The 26976-nt window shown below is 30.5% G+C and overlaps 2 protein-coding genes across 9 annotated transcripts in view; one reads left to right on the forward strand and one right to left on the reverse strand.

Annotated features, from left to right (window-relative positions):
• Window positions 1-13288, reverse strand: part of LOC129983833 (pre-mRNA-processing factor 39-like) — a 36757-nt gene extending 23469 nt beyond the window's left edge. Inside the window, exons 1-5 of one of the 4 annotated variants that reach the window (XM_056093491.1) lie at window positions 13199-13288; window positions 11306-11351; window positions 6165-6274; window positions 3527-3652; window positions 1226-1341 (exon numbers count right to left, since the gene is read on the reverse strand). In XM_056093491.1, coding sequence (XP_055949466.1) covers window positions 1226-1341; window positions 3527-3652; window positions 6165-6274; window positions 11306-11333 — 380 coding nt within the window. In that variant the 5' untranslated portion in view covers window positions 11334-11351; window positions 13199-13288. Of the gene's footprint in view, window positions 1-1225; window positions 1342-1497; window positions 1569-3526; window positions 3655-6164; window positions 6278-11305; window positions 11352-13198 lie in introns of those variants that run through there. The other 3 variants (XM_056093490.1, XM_056093493.1, XM_056093492.1) reach the window with 3 other exon arrangements.
• Window positions 13289-13649: 361 nt separating this feature from the next.
• LOC129983750 (mitogen-activated protein kinase kinase kinase 7-like) overlaps window positions 13650-26976 on the forward strand; it is a 42798-nt gene continuing 29471 nt past the window's right edge. For 3 of the 5 annotated variants that reach the window (XR_008785445.1, XM_056093365.1, XM_056093362.1), the window contains exons 1-4: window positions 13650-13809; window positions 14702-14831; window positions 20061-20171; window positions 20253-20321. Coding sequence is in view for 4 of the 5 variants with exons in the window: in XM_056093365.1 (XP_055949340.1) it covers window positions 14775-14831; window positions 20061-20171; window positions 20253-20321 (237 nt within the window). In the remaining variant the exon portion in view is untranslated. Of the gene's footprint in view, window positions 13810-14148; window positions 14168-14701; window positions 14832-20060; window positions 20172-20252; window positions 20322-26976 lie in introns of those variants that run through there. The other 2 variants (XM_056093364.1, XM_056093363.1) reach the window with 2 other exon arrangements.

Consider the following 26976-nt stretch of genomic DNA (forward strand, 5'->3'; position numbering starts at 1 on the left):
TGGACCGGTCTATTGCCGCAAGAATCTCTGGAATAGTTTTAAAGCGAATGCCACGAAGTGGTTTCTTCATCTTAGGAATCAAGTTAAAAGGACTTAGATCTGGGGAGTATGGTGGATCGTAAAGTATTTTCCAGCCCCATTGATCGAATAAATCAGCCACAGTTTGCGCTGCATGTGACCGAGCATTGTCATGCAAAATGATAGGGACGTTATGCAGAAAGTGTTGCCATTTTTTTTTCTCAAAACTGGTCTGAGATGGTGCTCCAAAAATCAGCAGTAATACTGCGCATTGACAGTTTGCTGTGAGGGAACGATACACGTTAGGATGACACCACACAGTCGTACATGAGAATCAACATAACTTTCACATTGCTGGGGTTCTGAAGAAATTTCAAACTTTGAAGTGACCCATAATGATGCCATTCGATTGATTGGTGTTTCAGTTTTGGTTGGTACGATCTGGCCAAGTCTTGTCCAGCGTAATGATACGATGAAAAAAAGCCTTTCGCGCTCATAGCACTACAGGTGGATTCGAGCAGCATTGTATCGTAGCCATTTCTGCATTTCCGTCAAATGATGTGGAACCCATTGTGAAGCAATTTTTCTCATGCCCAGGCATTCCTTCAGAATGTGCAGCACAGCCGTATGCACAAATCTGTCAGTCGGGCCAGCTCACAAATGCCTTGTCATCGATCACTGTCCATTAGTGCGGCAATATCATGTACGTCTGCTTCGCTGACACTAGGATGAGCTGGCCGATGCATGTCTGCCACATTTTGGTGCCCTTCAATAAAGGCTTTTACCCATCTTGCAACAATTCTGTACGTTAAAGCAGATTTTCCCGAAAGCCTCTTCAAGCCCTACATGACATTGTCGTGCTGTACGACCTCTGGCACATTCAATTTTTATCCAATTTTGTTGTTTTTGTTTTGAAAACATCCTGACAGCACTTACTTTAGATCGCAAGTTAATACAAGGATCAATTCTTTGCGTCACTCCGCATGCACGTGACATTGGAAGGACGAGCTTTTTTGCTGAGAGGTAAGGTAGGTATGTAGCTAACATGTGGTATACATGACATTCTTTGGTTTTGTTGCTTGGCGTTTTTACAGCAGTGTTGCCACTATTCAAGTTCCAACCCTCATATATAAAATATAATATAGCAACAAATAAACAATGTAATAAAATAATATATGTTTCAAAAGCTTTCTAATATAATACTAACGCTTTTATTTTTTCATAAGCATCTTCTGAATCACTTTGCTGACTTTTATAAAAATTAATATAATGTATCCATAAGTCTACACTGAGTGGTATTGCTTTAGTACCCTCTTCAAAGATCTGAAAAAGAAAACATAAAATATATAGCTACATTCCACATTATTAACAATACTTATATTATACTAATATAAAAGTAAACACTAATATTTTATCAGAAGTTTTCATCGCTCTGTAGCAGAAATTTCACATCACAAATTAGTGTTTCACTTTTCATACCAGCAACATTTCGCATTTCAAATTCTTAGACATCCTCGTCTTGAAACTCCTAAAAGCAATAGAGGCAAACGCTAAAAATTAAATAAAAAAATTGTTACTTAAAAATATATATGCATAGACTGTGATTAAATGGACCTTACAATTATAGCTTAAAATACAGAGTATCCTGCAATAGACTGATTATTTTCAAAAATGCATAGTAGGAAAATGGTTAATGTGGAAAGGGGGAAAAAAACCCACTTTTATAGCAAATTTATGTGAAAGGCATAAATTTTTCATCCAACAGTTTTTAAGTTTAAGTTAAAAAAGTTGTCGATAGATGGCACTGCAGTTCCCTTTAATAGCTCTTAACACATGCAGGTCATCAAAATATGCAACCTCAGTAGGGTTACTGTTTCAACTTTGAAATGAGCGTTCTCTGACTGGATGAGTAGTAGAGAGCTGAAGTGCAGATTCTGTAAAAAAGTTTTTAAAATGACATATTCGTAGGAGGATAGAATTGCTCGTTTTAGAATTCCATTGATCGGGAGAGTATTATTTCAAAAAGAAGCTTTCAGTGCAAATTCCAAGTCACTACGGATCCACAGCCTAATACAATAAAGCAATTATACAAGAAATTCAAACAGGTAGTATTGCAGATGAGAAAGTCAGAGTTGTTGGACGACACCATTCCACAATTACAGAAGCAAATGTACAGATCATCGAGGAAACAATTGAATGCGTCCTTAAAAAAATCAGTTAAAAAAAATTGCAGCAGCATGTCAAGTGACCAAAAAAATAATGCACAAGTACTTAGCTTTGTTCCTCGGGCTGTGCAAGATTGACTTAGCCTTTCATCCTGCAGTGGATCGATAAACTGAGGACCAAGCATGCTTGGAAACTAAACACTAGGGGCTCCATATTAGACTGATCACCTAACCAGGATATATGTCTTGCACCCCAGGGTCTTCAGTCACGAAAGCAGGTAAGGGCACTATAGACCTTGGCACACATGGACTGTTGCGCCACTGAATTTAGTTAGCTTAGCTTTGTACAAAATTCAAACACAGCAACAGTTTTATACTGTATCCACAGAGAAAAGGAGCATGTTTGCGAATGAATTACTGCACAATTGACTGTGGCAATATTGATGTGAACTTGATATGGTTTTGAGATGAAGCATATTTCCATGTCGATGGATTTGTCAATAAGCAAAGTTGGTGAATTTGGAGAACTGAGAATCCCTATGGGTGTGTTCCAGAATCATTCTAATTCTATTCTCAAAAAGTGACTATATGGGCATCTGTTTCCAATAGAGGTGTAAATAGATCTTTTTTTCTACATGATACAATACTAAATGATATATTCAAATTTTGACTTATTTTGTAGGCATTGAATATGTTTTAGTCAAACCATCTACAACATCCTCATTTATGCAAGATGGCATGTGACCTCATCCTACTGGTAACATTTTCTGTTTCTTAGAGGGATATTTTTCTAGCCATGTAATTGCTTTAAGTTAATCATGATTCACAGGAGAGGAAATACACTGGAAAATCAATGATGCACATGCAGTCATTCCATTTGCCACTTTCCAAAAAAAAACCTACCAATTTCAACATGTGTAGTGGCTAATAGTAGACATTTCAAAAATATTATACTGTGATTTTCAATTATTTCTTGATTTATGTTTACTGCATGCAGCACCATCTATCAACAACTTTTTAAATTAAAATCAACAACAGGAAACTGTGGGAAGGAAAATTTTTGACCTGTCACATGAATTTGCAGCAATAAAAAAAAAAAAAAAAACATAACTGTTTTCCTATTAAGTATTTTTGAAAAACCACAGTCTATTCAGAACACCCTGTATTTACTGTATAGACAGATTTAAATAGAGTTTGAATCATAAATCTGACTATCAATCTTCATAATTTCATGCATAAAAGAATTACACTGTAAATTAATGATTCATAACTTCATTTAAATTCTTGATGACTTTTTTTCCCATTCATAGAAAAAGGGTTTAAAATACTATTTTGTAACTTACTTTCTCGGCAGCTTCGAAATTGTTTAAATTTTTTTCCATGTCAGCAAATTTTTTCCAGTATCCATAACAATATGGATAATGTTTGAAAAATGTATTAAATGCCTTCCTTGCCGCTTCAATATTATTCTGAAAGAAAAAAAAAGTTTTTCAAGAAAACTGAAATTAAAAATTGCAACATATTTTAAAGCATTTATCAACTTCATAAAGAGCTAAAGCAACTTTTTAAAAATGAATATAGAATTATTAAAATGACAGCATATTTAACTGTCGGCCAGGCATGATTATGTTTCATCTGGTACAATGACATCGACTGCTTATTTTTCTATCTACAAAACCTTATATGTGCAATATATACTGAATAAAATATTATGTTTATTTAGTAATTTAAATTGTGGTGTTTATTAACAATTTTCAATAATTAACTTGCACGCCTGTTCAATACAAATTTTGCGATCAATTTTAAACTACTTTTCAAATGACTTTCTAAAAAATGTCAAATTAACTGCTTTTAGTCTGTTTCTTATAAATTTTGTCATCAGGTGTAGCTCATTTGGAAGTTAATTTAAGATCTATTACAAAATTTCTGGCATGCAAAATAAAAACAAAGATAACAATTACTTAAATATTTTTATTATTATTATACTACATTTTTAAAACAGACTAAAAGTATAAAATGTTTTTTCTAGCCCCATACAGATTGATAAAATTTGTGATTGTGAAATTTTAAAATTCGCAACTTCTGACAAGTAGGGAAATTCAAACCATTTCTATTATTACTTTAAATATTTAATTCCACAATTTTCTTCCATTATTAAAGGTTAAGAAAAAAGAATTCTGTTTGTATTTACATACTTAAGAAATAAGGAAGTGAAATTACAATATCACAAAACTTGATATTGTAATTTTACTTGTATAATTCATATTGTAATCAGAAGATTATACTGAAAGTTATAATTTTCATAGTACTATCTAGTATGGAATTTGATTTGAATATGATAGTTCATATATATAATGAAACAAACAGATAAAGCTATTAAAATAACATTACTTTTATAACTGTCATAAATTAGTACCTAAAAATATTTTCATGATAAAATCATGAAGTTATGCAGAAGAGATTTAGTTAAAAGTAAATGCAATTCCTGGTGAATCAGCTGGTTACTAAAGGTGGTTAATAGAACATAAAAATCAAAATATACAACTAATATTTCGTGGTAAGCTGGTATGCTACTCTTTGATATAAGTTGTTTCTTTAGATTAAATAGAACAAATAAAAACAAGGAAATCTTCTAATAAAGTTATTTTATGACCATCCTTACTTTCAGCATTCACTATTTATTATCTTTGTGAATAGTCAATCTGAATAGGTCTATGTTTTAATTCAATTTCGGTTACTGAAAGCAATTTAAAAATAAAAGATTGATAATGCCCTACAACACACAAATACTGCATTTTAATTATTTGATTTTTATACAACACTAGGCGCCTTTGGTGACCAGCCGGTTCGCCAATCTTAATGTTCGTTAAAATTTGAACAATTAAATATTTTATGCAATTCCTACTTTAATAGCTTTTTCATCAAAATATTTTCAAATTTTGAGAGTCATATAATTCACTCATAATATTATAAACACCTTCAGTCATAACGTAATATGTATCTTTCTAATTTTCTGTTAGCTCCTGTAGAATTTATACTTTAAATTAAAGTGGAAAAGATTAATCTGCAATTAATATAATAATATTTTTTTACTGAAACAAAGTATTATTTTGTAATATGATTACTGAAAACAGTCACTGAGCGTTTAAACTTTATGGGCACTAAAGAATATCTTTCTTAATTTATGTAATATTTCAAGAATTTGTCAACAAAATTTTCTCACATTCATCATGACCAGATCGATTAATTAAGAATGTTTAATTTTAAATGCATCAAACAATAAGAAAATAAAACAAATCGTTTAAAATAATCGGTTGAAAAGCGGTTAAAAAAAAAACTACTTAAAAAGCGATGGACTTAAAACTATAAGCATATACAAAAAATATATAACTAACATAAATACACTTTAATTACAAAAGCATGCAACTAATCTAAAAATAATTTAAGCCATCCATTTATAATGGTTGTCATGTCAACAATCAGAACACAAAGCGCATGCGTGAATTTTCAACGCCAGTTGGGGTAACGCTATGCAGATTAGAATTTTTCATTTCCTTTATTCTGTTTTATTTTAATTCAAAAGTACTTCAGAATGAATCTGAAACATGGATTAATTAACAATTTTTAATTTTAAATGCATCAAACATTAAGAAAATAAACAGAATCGTTTGAAATAGTCGGCCAAAAAATCATAAGCCTAACCTCATTACTGTTGGGAGAAAAAAACTGAACCCTTACTCATTTGGCGGTGGGGAAAATGAAACGATTTTTTTGGCAGGAAAGTTAGTTTTTAATTAATAATTAAAATTCTAATTAAAAATTTAAAAAAAGGACCCCAGGTGCACATTCCCAACTTCCAAGGTATACATGTACCAAATTTGGTAGCTGTAGGTCAAATGGTCTTTTCTGTAGAGTGCCAACACACACACACACACACACTGAGCTTTATATATAAGTATAGATTAAGAAATATGTCAATACCTCTTGTTCCACATAATGCAACAAATATGTCCATCCACCAAAATCAGATGGATTATCTTTTACAACTTGCCAATATTTTTCAAGTTCAGAAGTTTTGTTGGTTTCGGATTCTGCTACATGAAACATAAGAAAATATAAGATTTTCAGATAAAAAAAATACAGAGCAATTGAATCCTGTTTTATATTTAAACTAAAGCTTATTTAATATATATAAAAATAAATTTTTATCACAAAGTGAACATATACTTTGATGATTATGATGACTAGAATGACAAATAATAAAAAGAAATAAAGTAAAAAAGAGCATCCTTGAAACCATTACATCAAAATATACTGTATAAATTTTACACGATCTATTTTAATTTTTTGAACTTTTTAATATTTCACACGATTTCATTAAAAATCCTAATTTATTTTAAAATCAATTTTATTCATTCAATTCAGTACCAATTGACACATTCATGTACATAAAAATTTAAATTAAATTCTTCATAAGTTTTAATTAAATTCCAAAGATATAAATACCGGGTGTCACATAAATTTGCAAATACTTTAAAAATTCATAAAAGTTGAAGGAATGAGTATATTTTAATGCGGTTTGCGAAACTGTTATTCTCATGAAAGGGGATTTTTTTCCCATAAAAAAAAAAAAGAAGAAAGAAATAGTTAAAAAATGTGTTGATAGAGGGCACTAAACACAAGCAAAACAAACAATTCTACGGGAAAAATACTTTTTTTTGCAAGCAAGCAATTGTTTACATGCGTATCACACCAGTAATACAGTACTTGTTCTATGTGTCCGCCATCACCACAAATAACAGTTTGGAAGCGGGAGACAACACTGGTAACTGATCATACAGAATATCCGGATGAATGCATGAGATTTCGTGGCAAATGGCTTCCTTTAGCTGCACTAACGAAGTTGGCCTATGGCGGTACACCCGAGACTTAAGGTAACCTCATAGCCAAAAATCAAGGGGTGTTAAATCTGGTGAGCGTGAGCGCCATTCATGTGTAAAGTGACGGCTGATTATCTGTTCTTCAGTAAAAGTTCTTCTCAAAAATGCCTTCACTTCGGTGTTGATGTGAGGAGGTGCCCCGTCTTGCATGAATGTCACTGTGTCAAGGACATCGTGTTCCAATAAGGACGGTATCACTTCCTTCTGTAACATTTCCAAGTAACTTGTTCCATTAACTGAACATGTCTTCCATCCTGCTTTTTTGCAGGGCTTTTCAAAGAAAAAAGGGCCTACAATAATGGATGCAGTGAAACCACACCAAACAATAACCCGTGGTGAATGCAGGGGCTTCTCAGTGTAAGCATGTGGATTCTCATGTGCCCATATTTTACAGTTGTGGGTATTAACTGCTCCATGCAAAGCAAAATGAGCCTCATCTGTCCACAATATTTTCAGCAGCCATCGCGGATCATCTTCAATTTTCGCCAAAGCCCAATTTGAGAATTCCAATCTCTTAGCTGTATCATTTGGTAAGAGCTGATGTAGCGATTGCAATTTGTGTGGGTACAATTGCAATACACCATGAAGGATATGGTACACCGAAGTCTTTGGTATACCAGTTATTTGTGCCACTTCTTGTGCGCTACTGACTGCACTTGTAGACTGTTCCCTTAGCGTGTCCATTTACGAAGAGACATCAGGGGTATGGACTGTTGTTAAACGAGGTGCACCACTGCGTGGCCGATGACACAAACTTCCAGTTTCTTCGAAACGGCGTACTAGGGAAACAAGTCCAGCAGGAGTGATCGGACCTCAGCCTTTCTTCAATCTTTTCTGGGTCCTAAACTTTCGTAAGGCTTCAGCTGCCGATTCATTGCTGACATAAAACAACTTTACCAATAGTGATTTATACACCAGTGTCAACATCTTAATACAAACTTTTAGAAATGTGTCAATCGCTCACTCTGCCTTTCATAAGACTTTAATTTGCATATTTCCACTGATTTGCTTGTGGGCAGCGCCCTTTATTGACAAATTTTTGAATTTTTTTTCTGTATAAAAAAAAATACCCCTTCACGAGAATAATAGTTTTGCAAACCACATTCAAACATACCCAGTCCTTAAATTTTTAAAGTATTTACAAATTTATGGGACACCCGGTATAGTATACTGTTAAAAAGTGCATGCAAATATAAAATGTTTCAAAATTCAACTATTTCAAAAAAAAAAAAAAGTATGTAAAACTAATTATAAAATTCCACCTTCAAAATTATACAACAAAACAATGATTTAAAAAAAAAATTGAGGCCAGCATATATTTTAAACTTTGAATTATTTCACTATGGGAATAATATTAATTTACTATAGTTAATTCATGTACAAGAAAGAAATGTTGATCAAAAGATGTCTTTTCACATCATGACACAAGAGCAGGAAAGGCCAAAATTTTACCCCTTGGTGATTTTACTTTGAGATTTTGATAAGGCACTTTGACATGTGTAGCCTTAAGAGAGGGAAATTTAGGCATCTTTAATAGAATATCACAAACATTAAGAATTTTTTTTCTTCTTTTGCTTGAAAAATGTGAAAATGCTGAAGCTGGCAGTTTTATAGAGCACATGCTTAATTTAAATAAAAAAGAAGGAATTGAATCAAGAAATAAGAGACCATTTTAGAATGAATATGGGGTAAATTATGATGGAAACTAGAAATTCAAATTAGATTTTAAAATATCATTACATATATATATGATATAATAATGTATTCTAATACATTTTAATAAATTTTAAATCAAATTACTATTGCATTGCAACCGATTATACCGATGACATCATCTTGTGGCATTCTGCCTTTGACATAGGGAGAATTGAATCTAACCTCAACTCTGCACTTATTGAGGTATACACATAAAGTGACTTTCAATACCTTCAAGTCCTTGGTTACTTTCTTTACTACCAACAGACGACTTTATAACTACCAACTAAGTGTCTTTATGAATGGCTGTCAATTAAATTATGCAAAAAACGCCAAATACTTGGGTCACATTCTCGATCAAGAGATATAGAGCAACAGACATATAGAGACTCTTGTAAATATATGTAGGAAAAGATTCAACATACTTGAATATATTTCTGGATGAGAATAGGTCACATATGCTAATACATTGAGAACCACTTGCATCTCTGATCAGACCAATTCTAGAGTATGGATTCCCAAATTACTTTTATGCCTCAAAAGCTATCTTAAACAAACTTGAAAGAGTGCAAATAAGTGCTTTAAGAATAATTACAGGCCTTCTTAATAGCTGCCCTAATGATATTGTACTGTACGAGAGTGATCTACCACCTCTTTCTCTGAGGAGTCACTGTCTTTCAAAATATTACAACAAGCTCTTTAGCTACAATGATCAGACAAGAACTTCTGCTTATCTTCATTCTAGGCATAATAATAAGTTTTTAAAGAAACACAGCCCTTTTTCCTTGCTGAATATCCTTGGAGAGATGGGTCTACCTTCTGGAGATGTGGAATCACATTCCTTAAAGCCTTATTAGAATTTGACCCTGATCGAATTCATTTCCATACTGATCGCTTGGCCAAGGTTAACAAAAAGTCAGAGTTACCTGAATTTACTACAGATGTCTCTAGAAACAATTCATAGTATTCCATCTTCAGCTCTGAAAATGTACACTGATGGCAGTAAAGGTGATGGTGGCGTTCACATTGAGTCGCCTGAAGGAGCTACTGATATTTTGATTAGAAATTCAGACAACTGTTCTGTATTCAGATCCGAACTTATTTCAATCTATAAGGGACTTCAATATATCGACAAGTCTTCTGAAATTGTCTTCAAGAACATTTGGATTTTAGCGGACAGTCGTGCCTTTAGACAGCACCTTTCTCATTGGACGAAAGTGGGGAACAAGCTTAGCATGAATATCTTAGACCTTATTGCCAGGCTCTCTGCAGAACACTCTATACACTTTCAGTGGGTCTCCTTGCATGTTGGTTTAAATGGTAATGAGATAGTGGATAACTTAGCTAAGACTGCCTCAGCTGACATATTTCATGGTGATGCAACACTAACTTATTTTGAAATATCCTCTATCAAAAAGATGGAGTCGCGTGCACTTTGGAGAGTCCCACTTGCTCACCCTTAGTACTTTAGCAAGTGTTCCGGTTGGTGTCACCATCTGAATATCTCTAGAAAATAGCAAATGGCTCTTCCTCTTTTTTTGAGTGGACATACCAAATTCCTCACCTTCCAACACAGACAAAGGATCTTTGCTAAATATCCTTGGTATAAGGCAGATAATCCCCCAATCATATTCTTCAATTTTACTATTTTGGGGATTTTTAAGGGATCCACTATTGTTTAAGGACTTTTTAGTGACCTTTGGTTTCATGGAGGTGATATAGCACAGCTATAACACCTGGGATCAGAAACAACACCAACTATTGCATTGCAACACCCCCAACAACTAATTTTATTAAAAATTAAGAAAAACTAAAAGCTTTAATCATTAGTATATTTATTTATTTAGAAAATGTATAGAAATGTAATCAAGCATGTCCAATTTCACCCATATATATAATAATTGAAATTGTCACATTCTGTGCATAATTCTCTTTTAAAATGCATATCACATAAAGCATGCTACATTTAAATTTAATTTGATTGTTAGTTTGTAAATACAATATCTTGAATTTATTATACATCTAAAACACTTTTATTTTACAAATAATACAACAAAATCAATCATTGAAAAAATAAGAATTTGTATTTACTTCTAAGGTATAAAACCAGGTCTCTGTTTTAAACATAAATATTATAGATAATGTAGCAATTAGGATCAAGCAAGGGGCTATAGCTACTCTGTCAAATAGAAACGAAATAATCTTTTATTTATACAAGTCGTATTAGTCTACTATGTTTGACAAAGACATACAGTTAAGCTGCAAAATCACTGTAGCATGGAGTTTGGCAATAATATGCAGTTAATACGCAAGTACCAATTTAATTATTAATATTTTATTGAATTGTAACAGCTAATAAAGACAGCAGCAAAAGATTTTTTACTCTCATATGTAAGAAATGCACAGACTCCTTGAACATATAAATTATTTTGATTTTATTGCATTAAACAGTCAGGAGGGGAAAAAACCATTCTGAAAAATATTTACCTTTTTTCTTGCTACGTTCTTCTTCCATTATTTCCTCAGAGTTATACTACAAAAAAGGTTTAAAATTAATGAGAACTAAATAATATCTAATTGTCACAAAGTTAAAACGCACATCAAAACTAGGCATATACTAACAATAATAGTTATTAAAAACAAAAACAAAAAATCCATAAACTTTTTCTATTTTTAAAAAATTAAACATTTTAAAATTACATTATTATTTATATCAATAATCCAGCTCTGAAAAAAAAAAATGACAGTTAACATAGAACTGAAAATAAGAAATAAGTTATAATAGAAAATAAGTTGAAATAAAAGCATTCCTTAAGAAAAACAATATTTAACATTAAAAAAAAAATTAAAATGGTAAATAATTAATATTGGCAAGCAATACGATTTTATACTGTTGCTGGGTTTTTTTCATTGTTTTCAATAAAATAATCAATCTTAATAAGAGTTACTAATTACTTGCAATGTGTTTTACCCAAAGATAATAAAAATGAAGCCACTCATATTAGAAATCAAGTACATTTTATAATATTTATAAGAAAGTGAGAAACATTTTTAAACTCGTGCAAACCCATTACAATTTCAAAATATGCCCCGAATACTCTGCTGTTTTTGTGCTTACAGACTTCAATCTGTAGATACAACAAAAAAATTAGTATAGTTCGTCAATGGATTCCGAGACGACTCCATCTCATTAAGAGGCGAGACCCGGAACGATGAGTGCATTTCTGGTATTTTCTTTGGATTTTCCCTATTACATACTAGTAAATGTAAACATCTCCTTTCACACCTATTTTAAAGAATTAAACCCATCCTAACACATGCACAAAAGCATGGAGGGTTTTACACTCCATTGCTAAACTATAAAATTTTATGACATATTGAATAACAAAAAATTACCTAAAAGTAAAGAAATATAATGCGCAAAAAATATCAGAAATAATTAACATATATATAGATAATATCAGCCAAACAAAATATTGGAAAAAAATCTCAACAAAACATTAATATGAACAACATATTTCCTTAATTTCAAAATATATCATTTCTAAAAATAAAAAGCTTTGTAATTTTAAATGTTTTATGAAATCACTGGACATCTCAAATTAGCCAGAATATTCTAGATTATTTTCACTTGATGATTTCGATTTACTCCAAATTTTATAATAGCAATTTACTCACAAGTGAAAAATTTCTGTATAAAACTAGATATTAATGTAACAACAATATTCAATTTTCTAATCTCCCTTCCCCCAAGACATAAAGAACATTCTTTTCCTTTTTCAATAATATAGTAAATTCCTTCATAATACTTTTTGATGTCAAATTTTGGCCAACTTCCCAAATTCATACGGCTACCCTGTTGACTATTGATCGGGATTTTACATAAAGAACAAAAGTTTTTTAAAAAAACCAAAATAACAATTTTAAATAATGCGATAACTATGCCATTTAATGTCATTCTCTCAACAGGCAATTCAATATTTATTGTATGCTAACACTATGTAACAAATATATTACCAAAGAATGAAAACCATTGATGTTTTAGCATCCAATCATTCATGTGGGATGGAGAATTTTACTAAAACTCAACCCGAAAAGAGAATTCAAAGTTATTGGATCAGAAAAAGAAGCTTCATTCATGTCACACACATTTTTATATCAAAATATGTAAACTGTACGCAAAAACAGTAACTCGGAATGCACGTTAATATACGAAATGCTTTGGGCGGCATTATGTAAACATAAGCCTAAGCATAACTTAAAATACATTAGGAATTAAACCTAATAATTTTTTAAAAACTATTAAAGCAATACAAGGCATAAGTGACATGAATAATTTGCAAAATGCAGAAAATCCTAGCATTTTATTAGAAATATTACCTCTTATTCCAAGATTTCCAACTAATTAACACGGAACGTTTTACACAAAGTTACAAAACCGGCTAAGTTGAAGTTAAAGTTTAGTATGGAACCTTTTATTTCAAGTCAGCAACTACTTTCACAAAATTTCCGATTTTGCCAGAATAATAAACATTCTTTATATTCATCAGAAATTCTTGAATCAGAAAATAATATTTTAATCAATTGAAAAAAAAAGATGCATTAGTAGAATTTTATGGGATGTTAAAATCACTCAATATGCACCGAAGAAAGAAGATGAACCATTTTATATCCAAAAAATATCTATACTTGTATATATTCAATTTTTAAATTAGATTTCAGATCAAATTTCAGATATCAAAACATAGCTTGGAGCTAATGAGAGTTTTGGATAATTACACTTTTTAATTTGGCAATAAAAAAGTATTGCCTTCTTCCCCCCTCCCCTTACTTTCGTTTTATTATGTGGTGTGATGTAATGTGAGTTTGATGTGAAAAAATGTGACAGAATTTAAAATCATGTTTTGTTTTCATGTTGCGCATGTAAAAAGTGTGTGCTTATTTCTGAGTTTTTCACCATGGGTAGAAATCATAGTTATATAAAACTAAAAGTATGTGCCCTCTTGGGAAAATTAAACGGAAATGAAACAGTCTTGACTTAAAAACTACTATTTTATAAATTACTTCTACTTTACAATTATTCATATGAAATTAATATTATAGCATATATGTTTGAATTAAATTTTGTTTTGGAGTCTTTTATTTAAATTCTTTTAGAATTTTATTTGAAAAGTTTCCTATTTAATTAAAGAATATAATTTTTAAAGCTTACGTATAAAACTTTGAATTTATAATTTCATATTTTATCTCTAGCTTCCTTGTTGATAAGTGACGCCTGAGACTTTATTTGATATTTTCGCATCTTCCCATTGTTAGTTGTATAGCATACGTAAAAGGTCTATAGGCATGGTATTAGTTTCCACTCTTTCATGATATTTAGTTTTAGAAATTGTATAAATGCATTAAATTAATTGTTAATTTACGCACTAATAATTTTTTTTTTATTTTGGGAATTTTTATCAAAATATTTTTGCTTTAATTAAGAAGAAAACATTTTTGTTAATGAATCATGCTGATTATTAATTATATTGCTTAGGTATTAAATGAAAAATAAAATATTTAAATGAATTTCTTTTTCACATTTGAGAAAATGCCTTATGTTCTTTTATTCATCTTAATGATTGTATATTTCAGTTAGCATTCCTTAGTAAATTATAACATCACAAGCACAAGTAACGATATGATTAGAATCATAAACTAAAGGCAGAACCTGGAAAAAATTATAGATATTATGAATATTTGATTTTAGTTTAATTTAAAAGAGATTAGTGTTTTTATAAAATTATCAAACATAATAAAAATTTGGTTTTTAATGAAACACAGAAAATAAACATATTTTAAAAAATTTTAAACCTCATGTAATGTTTTTTTCTTTTTTTTCAGGTATTTGAGGCTGATGAATTTATCTAAATATAATGAAATATTTAAATTAAAATTTTAAACATCTTACTCAACAATGGCTCGTAATCCTTTTGTTGAAGAGATAGATTTTAGAGAAATAAAACTTCAAGGGGTGAGCTGAATATTTTCTTGAAATATTTGATAGTGTTTTTATTTATAAATATTTCAAATGAGCATTTTCTTTCAATATGATTTTTTTTTATTTTATATATATATTAATTTTTTTATATTCAGTAGCATAAACCTTTAAAATTTGATTTGTTTTCATCATATATATGTGTGTGTGCATGCGTGTGTTATGTGTAAGGTTGATGCAGCTGAAGTGTATCCTGTAATGCAACTTCAATTACTTCAGCCTTCCACCCATATGAAGATTATTTTATATCTTCTTTCTTTCATTTATTTTTCTTTACTTCTATTATGCTTGACCTAATTATATTATGCATTATTCTTTGCTTTTTTAAAAATTTATTTTCTATCTCAAAAATATATCACTTTTTCATGTCTATAACATTGGTTTACTATAGCTTTGAGAGTGAAAATGTCAATGTAGTTCTTCAGAATTGTTTACAGAAAAAGTTATAATTGTTTTTGCTATCTCCATTGATTTTCATTTAATGTGTCATAATGAGCAAAACAAAATGTAAAAATGGTCCATTTAACAAGTGATGTTTTGCAAAATGAGTGGGGAAGAGGTACCATGACTTTTTGTGTTGGATTGGCTTACTTAAAATTGAAGATCAATCTTAAAGCAAGTTATTTTTTCTTCTTATATTCAGTTCTTTTGTGATAGCATGATTTATATATTAGATTTTAGTTAGTCATGATGCAATGTACGAGCATGTAGTTTAGGTATGTATCTTGTATTTATTACAGTTAGTTGTTATTTAGTATTGTTTATTCGATCTTTTCCTGGCTGGTGGAACTAAGGAAACTGACTCTTGATTTCATTTCATTTAATAGTAAAGGTATTTTATTAATTCTTTGATTTCATTTCCTAAGCTTTATATTCACTCAATTTTACTAAAATTTCTTCTATTTGTGTTGAGTGCTTGTTTGAAGAGAATGTTTGTATTTACATGGAAGATATTTTGGTTGTCAACTGTGGAAGATATATTGTATATATATTGGAAAATATATTGCATTGTCAACTGTGACTCCAAGAAGTTTTGCAAGTGCCTGTAGAATATTAATCTATGAAATTGTATCTCTTGGCAAGATTATGATTCAAGATGTCAATAGCAATGGAGTTGATGAACTCGTAGAAGAATGTAGACAAAACTACTGAAGAACTTATGGAATTGCACTGTATATCATAGTGAAAAACTGTAGAGGAGAGGTAATGAATTAAAAGCCGAGATTCTGTTAAACATTTTAGGAGAAAAAATAAATAATTTACTTACTTATGTTGATCAAGAGGATGGGTGATTATGAAAAAATGAAGAATTAGTATTAAAGGAATTTCAGCCCACACCCCAAGAATGCCTTAATAATTTTAAGAGCTCAAAAACAACCATCAAAAAATTACGTTTAATTTGCTTCTCGTTTGTCACTCGCTTCCTTCGCGTATTATTGTCAATTACGCAAAGTAACAGAATTTAAATCTCTGTGTGATCTTATAGTTTCGGATAGATGTTATACATAAGACATTATTATAAGACACTAGATTGTGAATTAATGACATATTGGAATCAAACAGGGCGAAAGTTTTTTCAAACCTCAGCAGCTTGGAAGGGAGTGTGACATTTATTTGTCATCTAGAGGTGGGAATTTAAATGAATTAGTAAATAGAAATGCCATCGATAATGGTAGGAAATAAATGGCAGAGAACTCCAAATAGGAAAATGAATCCAATGTCTTCTTGTCAGAAACTAAAAATACAACCTCTGTTCTTTGTAAGAGATTATCACACCCCCTTTCTAAATGTGCACAATTTAGGAGACTTTCAGTCTGGTAAAGAGTGGAAGTGATTAAACGAAATAATCTTTGTTTTCGTTGTTTTAAGCTTCATAAATTGAGTGAATGCTGTTAATTAAAAAATTTTTATAGTTTGAAGCCTTATTATAGTATGATTCATTTCCTGTGTGAAGATTCTAGCTACCCCCCCCCCCTCCCGTCTCAGTTAGAATTCGATGCACGTGTTTTTATTCCAAAATAGAGCGCAATCCCAATTGGTGGAGACTAGCCTTGAGAAGGGAAAGGCAAAAAAACGTTCTATTCTTGCATTTATTAAAAATAAATTCTCGCAATGGGTTGAGTTGAGATGCCTTCTGAATAGTGGTTCTCTATTTTGTTTGTGTACTAAGTCATGTTGGAGAAAATAAATACCGTGGTTTCATGTATTAATAATACTAGTGTGGTAATAAAAAATTGTGTAAGGACTTCGGTGGCAAATAGGGATACAAAGGAGTTATTGATGCTAGTGGTCAATACAATTACCGATCTTATTCCAAATAAAGTAGTCAATGTGGATGTTAATATTTCAGAGCGTGTGTCTTTAGCTGACCCTGGTTTTGTGATCCTGACAAAATTGATATGTTGCTTGGAGAGGAGGTCTTTTATCAGCTGTTCAAACTGGGAAAGGTATATGTTGAAAACTCACAATTGCTGTTGCAAAATACTGTATTTGATTATGTTGTGAGTGGGATTGTAGATCAAGTGGTGGAGGATCGTGTTCATTGTGGGTTGGTTCTAGATGATGACTTAAACAAAACCTTGACACAATTTTGGGAAATCGAGAGCATTGAAGTAGAATGTAAGGGAAACACGGAGGCTTCTTTATGCGAGGAACATTTTGTGAGTACCTTAACAGAAATAAGGATGGTAATAGGCTTTGAGTAAGGATCTGTCGTGTTTAGAGAATTCCAAAGGCAAAGCTGTAAGGCAACTTAATTTGTTGTGGAAGCGTTTATCTAAGGATTCAGAATATTTGTCCTTGTATACGGATTTTTTGAGGGAGTATGAGGAGTTGGGTCGTATGGAAGGAGTTGTTGAGTCAAATGAACCGCCCACACAATACTATATACCACACCATGGTATTTTTCGCCTGATAAACTGACAACAAAACTGAGCGTTGTCTTCAATGCTTCATCCCCTACTACAACAGGCCTAAGTCTAAATGATATACTAATGAAAGGAGACATCGTGGAAGATGTGTTTGAGATTATTACTCGATTTCGGAGACATGAGTTTGCTTTTACTACAGATAAAAGATATACAAAAGATGTATAGGCAGATTCTTATAGAAGCGAGTCAGAGAGACCTTCAACATATCATATGGAAGGTTAGACATTGTAACTTATCGTTTAAAAACGGTAATTTATAGAATGTCCAACGCACCTTTTCTTGCTATAAGAACCTTGCAGCAGTTGGCTCAAGATGAGAAAACGAGATTTCCTTTGACCTCTGAAGTGTTGCTGTAAGATACCTATATGGACGATATCGTTAGTGGAGCGCCTGATATAGAAAGTGCCTGCCAGCTACAGTCAGAACTACAAGATGCCCTGCAATCGTGTGGAATGGTATTCCACAAGTGGTCTTCTAACTCGCCTGAATTGTTGATCAGTTCATTGTCGTCCGAATCGAGCATTCCTTCTCAGCTGAGTCTGACCTATCTGTGAAAACGTTCGGCATCAGTTGGATAAATTGGTTCACAGCATCAATATAAAATATATTTTCTAGCTGAGTTTCTTCATCTATATAATTAAAATTCTAATGATTACATTTTGTACATTATTATTAATAATTAAATATGTACAATTTGGAAATTTAAAAATACAAGACATTTAACCCACTTGAAATTCAACTTGTCATACTAAGCTAAAAAAAAAAAAAGAAAAGAAAGACAAATAGAATGATGATTTTATTTTTAAGGTATCTGAAGTTAGTACAGGTACTCTGATTTCAAACTGAAGCTGTGATTATGTTGAAAAATTGAAAAACATGTATTTACTAGTATGTGTCTTTTTATCTAAGTTTTTGACAGAATTTTCATTGTTAAATTAAAAGGAAAATTCAGAGGAATACTTTTTTGGGGGTAATATAACTAGTGAAGATGATTTGGTCGTTTCCTATTTTAGTCAATAAATCCATTTCTACTGAATTTTATAAGCAGAAAAGGAGCAATGATATATATATATATATATATATATATATATATATATATATAGTTACATAATTTTAATGAAATCTTATTTATTACTATTTGAAATCTTTTGAAATTAAATGAAAAATCAAAAATCCCAAAAAAGAAAAATCAAAAACTTTTATCTAAATGCTGTCAAAAATTTGTAGTCAAAATATTTAAAAACCATGACCAAAGTAAAAAAAAATAAAATACAAAATGGGTGTAAATAAATATTTAAACAAAAAGATCTCAAATTTTGGAAATAGTAAATGCATGTAAATATTGTAGCCACATCTGTTCTTTTGGGTTTATAAAATCTCTACTAGCTCATGTAAAAAACATAATTTTTGTTGGAAAATGCATCGTATATTACAACAGAGAATTAAAAATTTTGTCAGATTCTATAAGACATATGTCTTCAATAACTGTATGAAAAAAGAATAAATTTATGAGATCAGAATAAAAATGACTGCTCTGGATGTCAAGCAAATACATAAATGTCATCAAGCAAAATATGTATTTGGTGGTTCTGTATTTAATTTTAGTTGTTATGCAAATTTTAATAACAATAATAGTTTTAACCTCTTCATTACTGATTTGTCCAACTGGTTGTACAAATTCTAAACCAGAGGGCTGGTTCAAATATATTGTGCTGGAAGTAAAACAAGTTATCACTATATGTCTTTGATTTGCTTTCTGTACATCTCATTTGAAACCGAAACTAGGAGCATAGAATTTGCATAGCCAGTCGGGCAGTAAAGAAAAATTAATCATCTGAGATTAAATCTCAGTTCTTGCTAGTATTATTTGGGTAGCAAATCTCTTCACATTTTTCCATGTACAAGTGAGGTGTGTTGACCATCTTGTTCATTAAACAGTAGATATCTTTTTTTTTTTTTTTTTTTTTCATTATGAAAAATAAATTTTTTTCTCTTTTATTACATAGCAAAGACTTCTATTACTTACTTTTCAACAGATTTTTCCAAAATGAAAATATTTTTTGTTAAATCACTTTGGAATGAGAATCTTATTACTTCTCTTTTCTAGCTAGTACAGCGTTTTTCTGGAAACAGTTTAAATTTATGCTGAAACTATTAAGTGGCTAGCATCATTAGCGTTTTTTGTCATATTATCCTAAGATACTTTAAGTATTGACTATTCAAGTAAATTTTTTAAAATGTTTTTATATGTCATCTTTCTTTTGTAACACTTAAGGTTGTTGGAAAAGGTTCATTTGGAACTGTAAAGAAAGGAAAATGGAGAAATTTAGATGTTGCTATAAAAATGATAGAAACTGAACAAGAGAAGATTGCCTTTATTGTAGAGGTACATATAAATTTTTCCTTCATCAAAGTGTCTTCAAAAATTAAAACATGCATTCATTAGTGTGTGGGTTTTTTTTTTTAGGTACAACAGTTGTCTAGAGTAAATCATCCAAATATAGTAAAATTATATGGAGCTTGTACGAAAACACCAGTAAGTATATATTGAGTGTGCTTATGAATATTTTAATATAATCTTTTTAAAGAAAAAATGCTTATTATTAATATGAATTAATTTTATTACATATTTTATTAATATAATTGTTTTATTATTTGATTCTATGCAGTAGTAATGTATTACATGGATTTAAACATGTTTCATTCAATCCCATCCTATCACCTAAGTCAATTTCTTATGAGTTCATTCTGAAACTGTAGTCCTTTTCATAAGCAAGAATTCATAATTTTAGTTTATAGCATAAAAAAGTGATATGATTAGCACATGTTCAAGGAGTCTTTAAACAATTGCTAAAACCATATTACTTATTCAAAGGCAAGCTTCAAGTTGTTTTAATTCATATATATATATATATATATATAAGTTTATCCATCTTGTTTCTTTTGTTGATTTTGTACGATCTTAATTTGATTGTTTGCAATTTTTTTAAATGACTTTATTTGAGGTAAAAAAAAAAGTTATTTTATTGATACATTAATAAGTTAACCCCCCCCCTCCAAAAAAAAACCCCATGTGTAAAATTAAAAAAGTTTACTTTTATATCGGTTTTGGAATAAAGAAGAAATTCTAATGCACAGGGGTGTTTGTGCTCCGGGGAAACCCCGGAATTCCGGGGATTTTGAACTTCGATACCCGGAAATTCCGGGGATCGTCGTTCAAAAGGAAGTAGGAATAATAATGAATTATTTATTTTGATCTGGGTAATTTTGTTTGCTTTGAAAGCAGAAAACGCAAGGTCAGTGTGTGTGGTGAAAACTTTTCCTTTCTTTCTCCAAAGGCAGTGATAATGCGTGAAAAGGGGGAAAAAACTTCTTTTTTGTTCTTTCCTTATTGCGAGTTATGACTCATTCCCCCGGTTCTCGGACATTCTCTTCTGGATTCTTTTCGGCAAGTAGGCGCGGCAGAAAAAAAAAGGGAGAACTTCGTTCGACCAGATGTGCGATCACGTGACCTGGGTTCAAAGGTCTTAATTTTGCAAAAAAAGTAATTCATTGAACTTTTATAATTAGGTCATTCAATACTTCATAATCGTAATTTTTCATTTCTCTCCCCCCCCCCTTCTCGAAACTCCAAAAGGTCGGTAGTAAGTCCGTAAAAGTTTCAGGGGATTTTTTGGGGTCCCACAAACACCCCTGAATGCAGAAGAAATGCTGACAAATATCAAATTATACCAAGAAAGGTAATGAACCAAAATAATAATAGACAGAGTTTAAAAACTTCAAAAATGTTGCTGTTCATATGTTTTAAAAACATAATTTTGAATTTTTATTCTCATATTATAAATTTATCTAGATATAAGATGATTCATTTTATACAGAATTTAAAAATCTTCTTTAAATTCAGTGTTCAGGATATAATTTGATATAAGTTTTGTATTAATAATACTTTCTATTAGTAAAAAAGTGTAATAGAAAGATGATCAGGTATTTGATTTCTTTATATATATATATATATATATATATATTATTTATTCTTAATTTTTAAAACAGTGATTGTCAGTGCAATCTTTTTTGAACATTTAAATTTTTTTAAATTATACAATTACCTCATTAATATCAATTTCATTCAGCCATACTTCCTTCTTTTATTTAATACAATGGTTTGACATCATTTGCCGTGACGATAACATATATTTAATCACTTCTCGTTGATTAAATTTTTTTATCCTATGCTAAATAAATGGAGTGCTCTCCTCTTGCTTTTCTTGTATGTTAATAAAATATGATGCATTTAATGCCTTGTAGTATGATGATGAAAACTGAGTCTGCATTTTCGACATCTTTCTTTCAATGGATTAGGTCCAAAATTTGAAACAAATCTACTGTTATGATATAAATATGACAAACAAATACCATTTATTTATATTATTATTTTTTTTAATCGTCCTGTTTTCATATATTTTTATATATAATTTGTGATTAATGGGTTTCAACCAAAATTTGATACAGATCTGCAAATCTGAAAAAATCGGATCAGATATGACACAAATCTGCAAATATGTAGATAAAAATGGGCTAAATATTTAATTTCCTATCTTGTTTATGTTTCAACCATGTTCACATACTGATTGAAAAACATGCAAACTTTCCATTCATATATTTCATTCAAAATTTTATGTTAATTTACATCCTAAATTTCATTTTTCTAATATTTTGAGCTTTTGCATATAGATAGATGTTATTCTAAAATTATTTAGAGAGGTCAGAAATATGAAAATTAGTCAGTATCTCATTGCCAAAATTTGACAATTGCAATACTTTTTCTTTGTACATGAGAAAGTTTTAAAGAATGTGTTCATAAGATTTTATTTATTTATTGTCTTTTCCTACTATGTACCTTATGTGAAATCCATACTATGAAAGTTGATATGTTGAATTCCTCTAGAGATGCTTATCAGTATGTCTATATTATTGTTGAATGCAGATAGATAAATAAAACAAGAACTAGTTTAATTTTGATTGAATTAAATATTTATTTTAATATTGATTATTTATTTTACCTTTTTTAAAAGGATAAAGTTATTTCATTGTTAAATTTATTTTGTATATTCTTGGAGAATTCCTTTTTTCATGTTCCATTAATGGAGGGTCAAGTATTTTAAACTCAAATTTTAGAGAAAGAATGAAATTAACAGTGAGCAAATGTGTAGAAGGGATTTAAAGTTTTGGAGATTAGTTCGTTAACTTGACAATCAAAAATTATTATAATGGACTGTAATCTTGTATGATTATAATGGACATTATCAAAGAATAATGTTATTCATGTTTCTGCACATCTTAGGATTATTCTATCAGAGTAATTTCTTTTTCGGATGTATTTATTGAGTGAAATGATATTTTGCTGCCAGAACAAGAGGAGAAAGTTACTGGGTGGATAATTTCTTTTTCGCATTGTACCTTAAAATCTATATCTTATGCATTACTTATTTCTTAAAATTGGAAGCTTAAGAAATACTGATTAAAACTGAAACATGACACAATGTTTAACATTGTACAAACTGCGGATTTTGTGCAAAAAAAAAAAAAAAGAGGACTTAATCAGCTATCTTTTAATACGGTTAGCTTGAGATAAAGTATATATGAAATGTCTCAATAATAAAAATTAAAATATTTACAATGAATAACTATAAAAAAACTAAAACTGTCATATAACAGAATTGAATTGAATTACAATAAATATCAAGCTGCAGCATATGTATGCAATAAAAGTTTTTATTTTCACTTTATTACATACAGTTGTCAGGAACTTTTTAAAAGACATAGTAAATATTGTTACAAAATTTTTCTATACAGCAAAATATCGTCGATCAATCGTAATGACGCAGTACATTTAATTGCTGTAGTTCAGCAGCTTTGCTGTCTCTTCCTCTAATTTCTCTTATTTGTTCCGACTCCTCTCACACACACACAACTTTTGACGATACACACGACGACTCGGACGATCCACACAACAACAACAACCACTTCGTAGTTAATGACATGTTTGACGGAGCGCCTAGCCCCGAGGGTTGGGGCTTAATCTCCGGTAAATGGAAAAAACTATTGTGAGACTTGGCTTTCAGTAATTAACGTGATCATCTTCGCAATAAGGTCCGATGAACTGTGTTACAGGAACAGGCAGGAGATGAGGAGTGAGGTGCATGACGAAGCAAAGGTAACAATTGTCTGACAGGATGTGATAAGAAGTATGACAAATTAAGAAGAAATTAAAATGAGAAAAACAAAGGATTAGGGAGGGCTAAATCAAAATGTTACGAGGTCTTTTGAGACGGAGATTAGGAACATATTTAGGAATATCAAGAACTGCTTTGTTATCATGATTGTCAAGATTTTTGAAAAATTTTTCAGCAAGTTTTTTAATAAACTTTTTAAGTGGAGGGTAATCAAGTGCTTTATACATATTTGTGTTTGGCATATACCAATGGCAATTACAAAATCTTCTGATAAGGTTGTTCTGTTGAATTTCAATTATTCTAAGGTTAGATTTAGCAGCGTATCCCCAAACCGGACATGCATATGTTAAAACTGGACGCAAATAGGCAGTGTAAATAAGTATTTTGTTGGCCCTGCTCATTTTGGAGTTTCGAGAAATTAAGGGAAAGAATTTACGAGTTAGGTCTCGAAACTTCTTTTTAACATAAATAAAATGGGGTTTCCATGTTAGTTTATTGTCAAGAATGACACCTAAATATTTGCATTCCTTAGACCACGGGATATTTTGGTTTTTAATTTTAATTGGGCGGAATTCTTTAAATACATGATTTTTTTGTGAACATGATAGCTTCAGTTTTGCTAGGATTAATTTCTATTTTCCATTTATTGAACCAGTCTTCAAGTGTTTTGAGATGCCTAGTGAGTGCTATTGAGATGAAGTTTGGATTTTTATTCCTGGCTAGTATTGCAGTGTCGTCAGCATACATGCAGAGCATGGTATTAAATTGTCTTGGTATGTCGTTAATGTAAAGTGAAAAAAGAATAGGACCAATTTTGGAGCCTTGGGCAACACCTGCTTTTATAGGTTTGATGTCTGAGAGAATATTATTAACGCGAACACAAAAGAATCTGTTGTGCAAATATGAAATGACAATTTTTATAATATAATGTGGTAACTTGTAGGTAATGAGCTTGTAAATAAGGCCATCTTGCCAAACTCTGTCAAATGCTTTCTGAATGTCAAGGAAAACAGCAGCCGATTTTTGATTATTTGCGAACCCCTCTTCAACATATTCGACTACCCTAACAAGTTGATGAGTAGTTGAAAGGTTATTTCTGAAACCAAATTGTTCAGGGCTAAGGATATTATTTTCATCAAGGAATTTGTTTAACCTATTTAATATTATATGTTCAGCAATTTTGCTAATGGAGGGAAGTAGTGAAATGGGTCTATAACTGGACGGTTCAGTGGGATCTTTGCCCGGTAACCACTTCGTAGTTTCTGAGTGCCCGTCTTTTATAGTTCCGGGAGGCGGGGCTAGAATCTTCTGACCAATCAGGGCGTACCTGGCTGCATCTCGGTTGTTAGTGGATGGATCTTGAAAGTTCTCGAACTTTCCGGTACTATCCATTTAGTCGCCAAACTCGCCAAATTTATCGCCAAGCCGCCAAATGCTCGCCAAGTCTGTCGCCAAGCTCTAAGTTCATTGATCTCAGCACGTACAGGACCGATCGTACAACGGTCTTTCTTACGATGACTCTATCCGTGCCGGGTAGCAATATTATAGGTTCGTAACATTATATTAAATATTTTACATTTGCATTAGACAGCATAATTGAAAGCTTCATATGCTATTTTAAATATTTTCCATGGCACAATTTCCAATTTTGCTAGCATTTTTTACTTAGTTGATCCATATATTCTGGACTTTACCATATTTTACATTCTTCCTTTTTGATTTATTAGACAGAAAGTAATTTTGGAACTGACAGTCTTGCAAAGCATACACTTTTATCTCTTTCTTAAAAAATCTCATGCATTCTTTTATCTCTTTAAAAAAAAAATCTCACATATATAAACAACTTAATTTTAAGTAAAATAAATGCCTGCCTTCTAAAAACAGTAACATAATTTCGATAGAAATAATGAACTCTAATTAAAGAAAAATTGCTTCATCATTTCATTTGAATATTAGAAAAGTTATTTAGATGGAATAAATATCATTAATGCAACTTTTTGATTTCCCTCCTTTTTAATACCTTGCATTTTATCTTATTCAAATTATTTTATACTGTTAATTTAACTTTATTCTGAGATTTAAAATTAAATTATTATGGATTGAAATTAATTAATTTTAATTTGATTTGATTTCTCTTAATTGCTTCATCATCTTCATATTTCGTTTTTTATACCAGATTTTTAATATTTTATTAAGTATAGAAATGGTGATGATGGAAATGCAGAGAAAAAAATAAATTTAAAAGCCATGGTATTTAAGAAGTTGCTATAATATAAAAATGATGAATGAAAATCACATGTTCTGTTTAAATTATAGTAACAATTAAGATGGGTGGAAAGATAAGGCATGAAATCCTACATTCTTGGACTATGATTGAAATCTGTTTTTTCCTGGAATGTACTCACATGTTATTTCTTACCAAATTCTTATTTACATAATATGAAACAAAAGAGAAAAGAGCTATACAGAATTAAACTATTTTCACTTTGAAAATATATTTTTATAACAAAAAATATCAAATATTGGTATTAAAAATAAATTTTTGATCAAATTGCAGCTAAATTTATTTCAAAAGTGCTTGATTGGACAGAATGATACCTGTACTGTCTATTTAACTTGATTTGTAGTTTAACAATTTTTTTCATTTACTTTTTAAAATTTTTGAAAATGCAAAAATTATTTTGCTTTAATAAAACTGTCACCTGCATTTAAAGTAAGTATTTTTATAAACTAAAGTATTTTTAAAAATAGTAATTATGTGGATATTATTTGCATTAAAAATATGACTTATTAAGAGACTAATTTTTATTATTTTGTTGTATGAAATTTTATTTTGAAATGCTATTTATATGGTAAATTTATTATTAATAAGAGAGATTTAGTGCTTTTAGTGCAGTAAAAATGCTAATTGGTAATTAAAATTAAGCACTTTACAACTGAAAGAAATTTAAATTATAT

This window comes from Argiope bruennichi, chromosome 9, assembly GCF_947563725.1.
Source record: "Argiope bruennichi chromosome 9, qqArgBrue1.1, whole genome shotgun sequence".
NCBI lineage: Eukaryota > Metazoa > Arthropoda > Arachnida > Araneae > Araneidae > Argiope > Argiope bruennichi.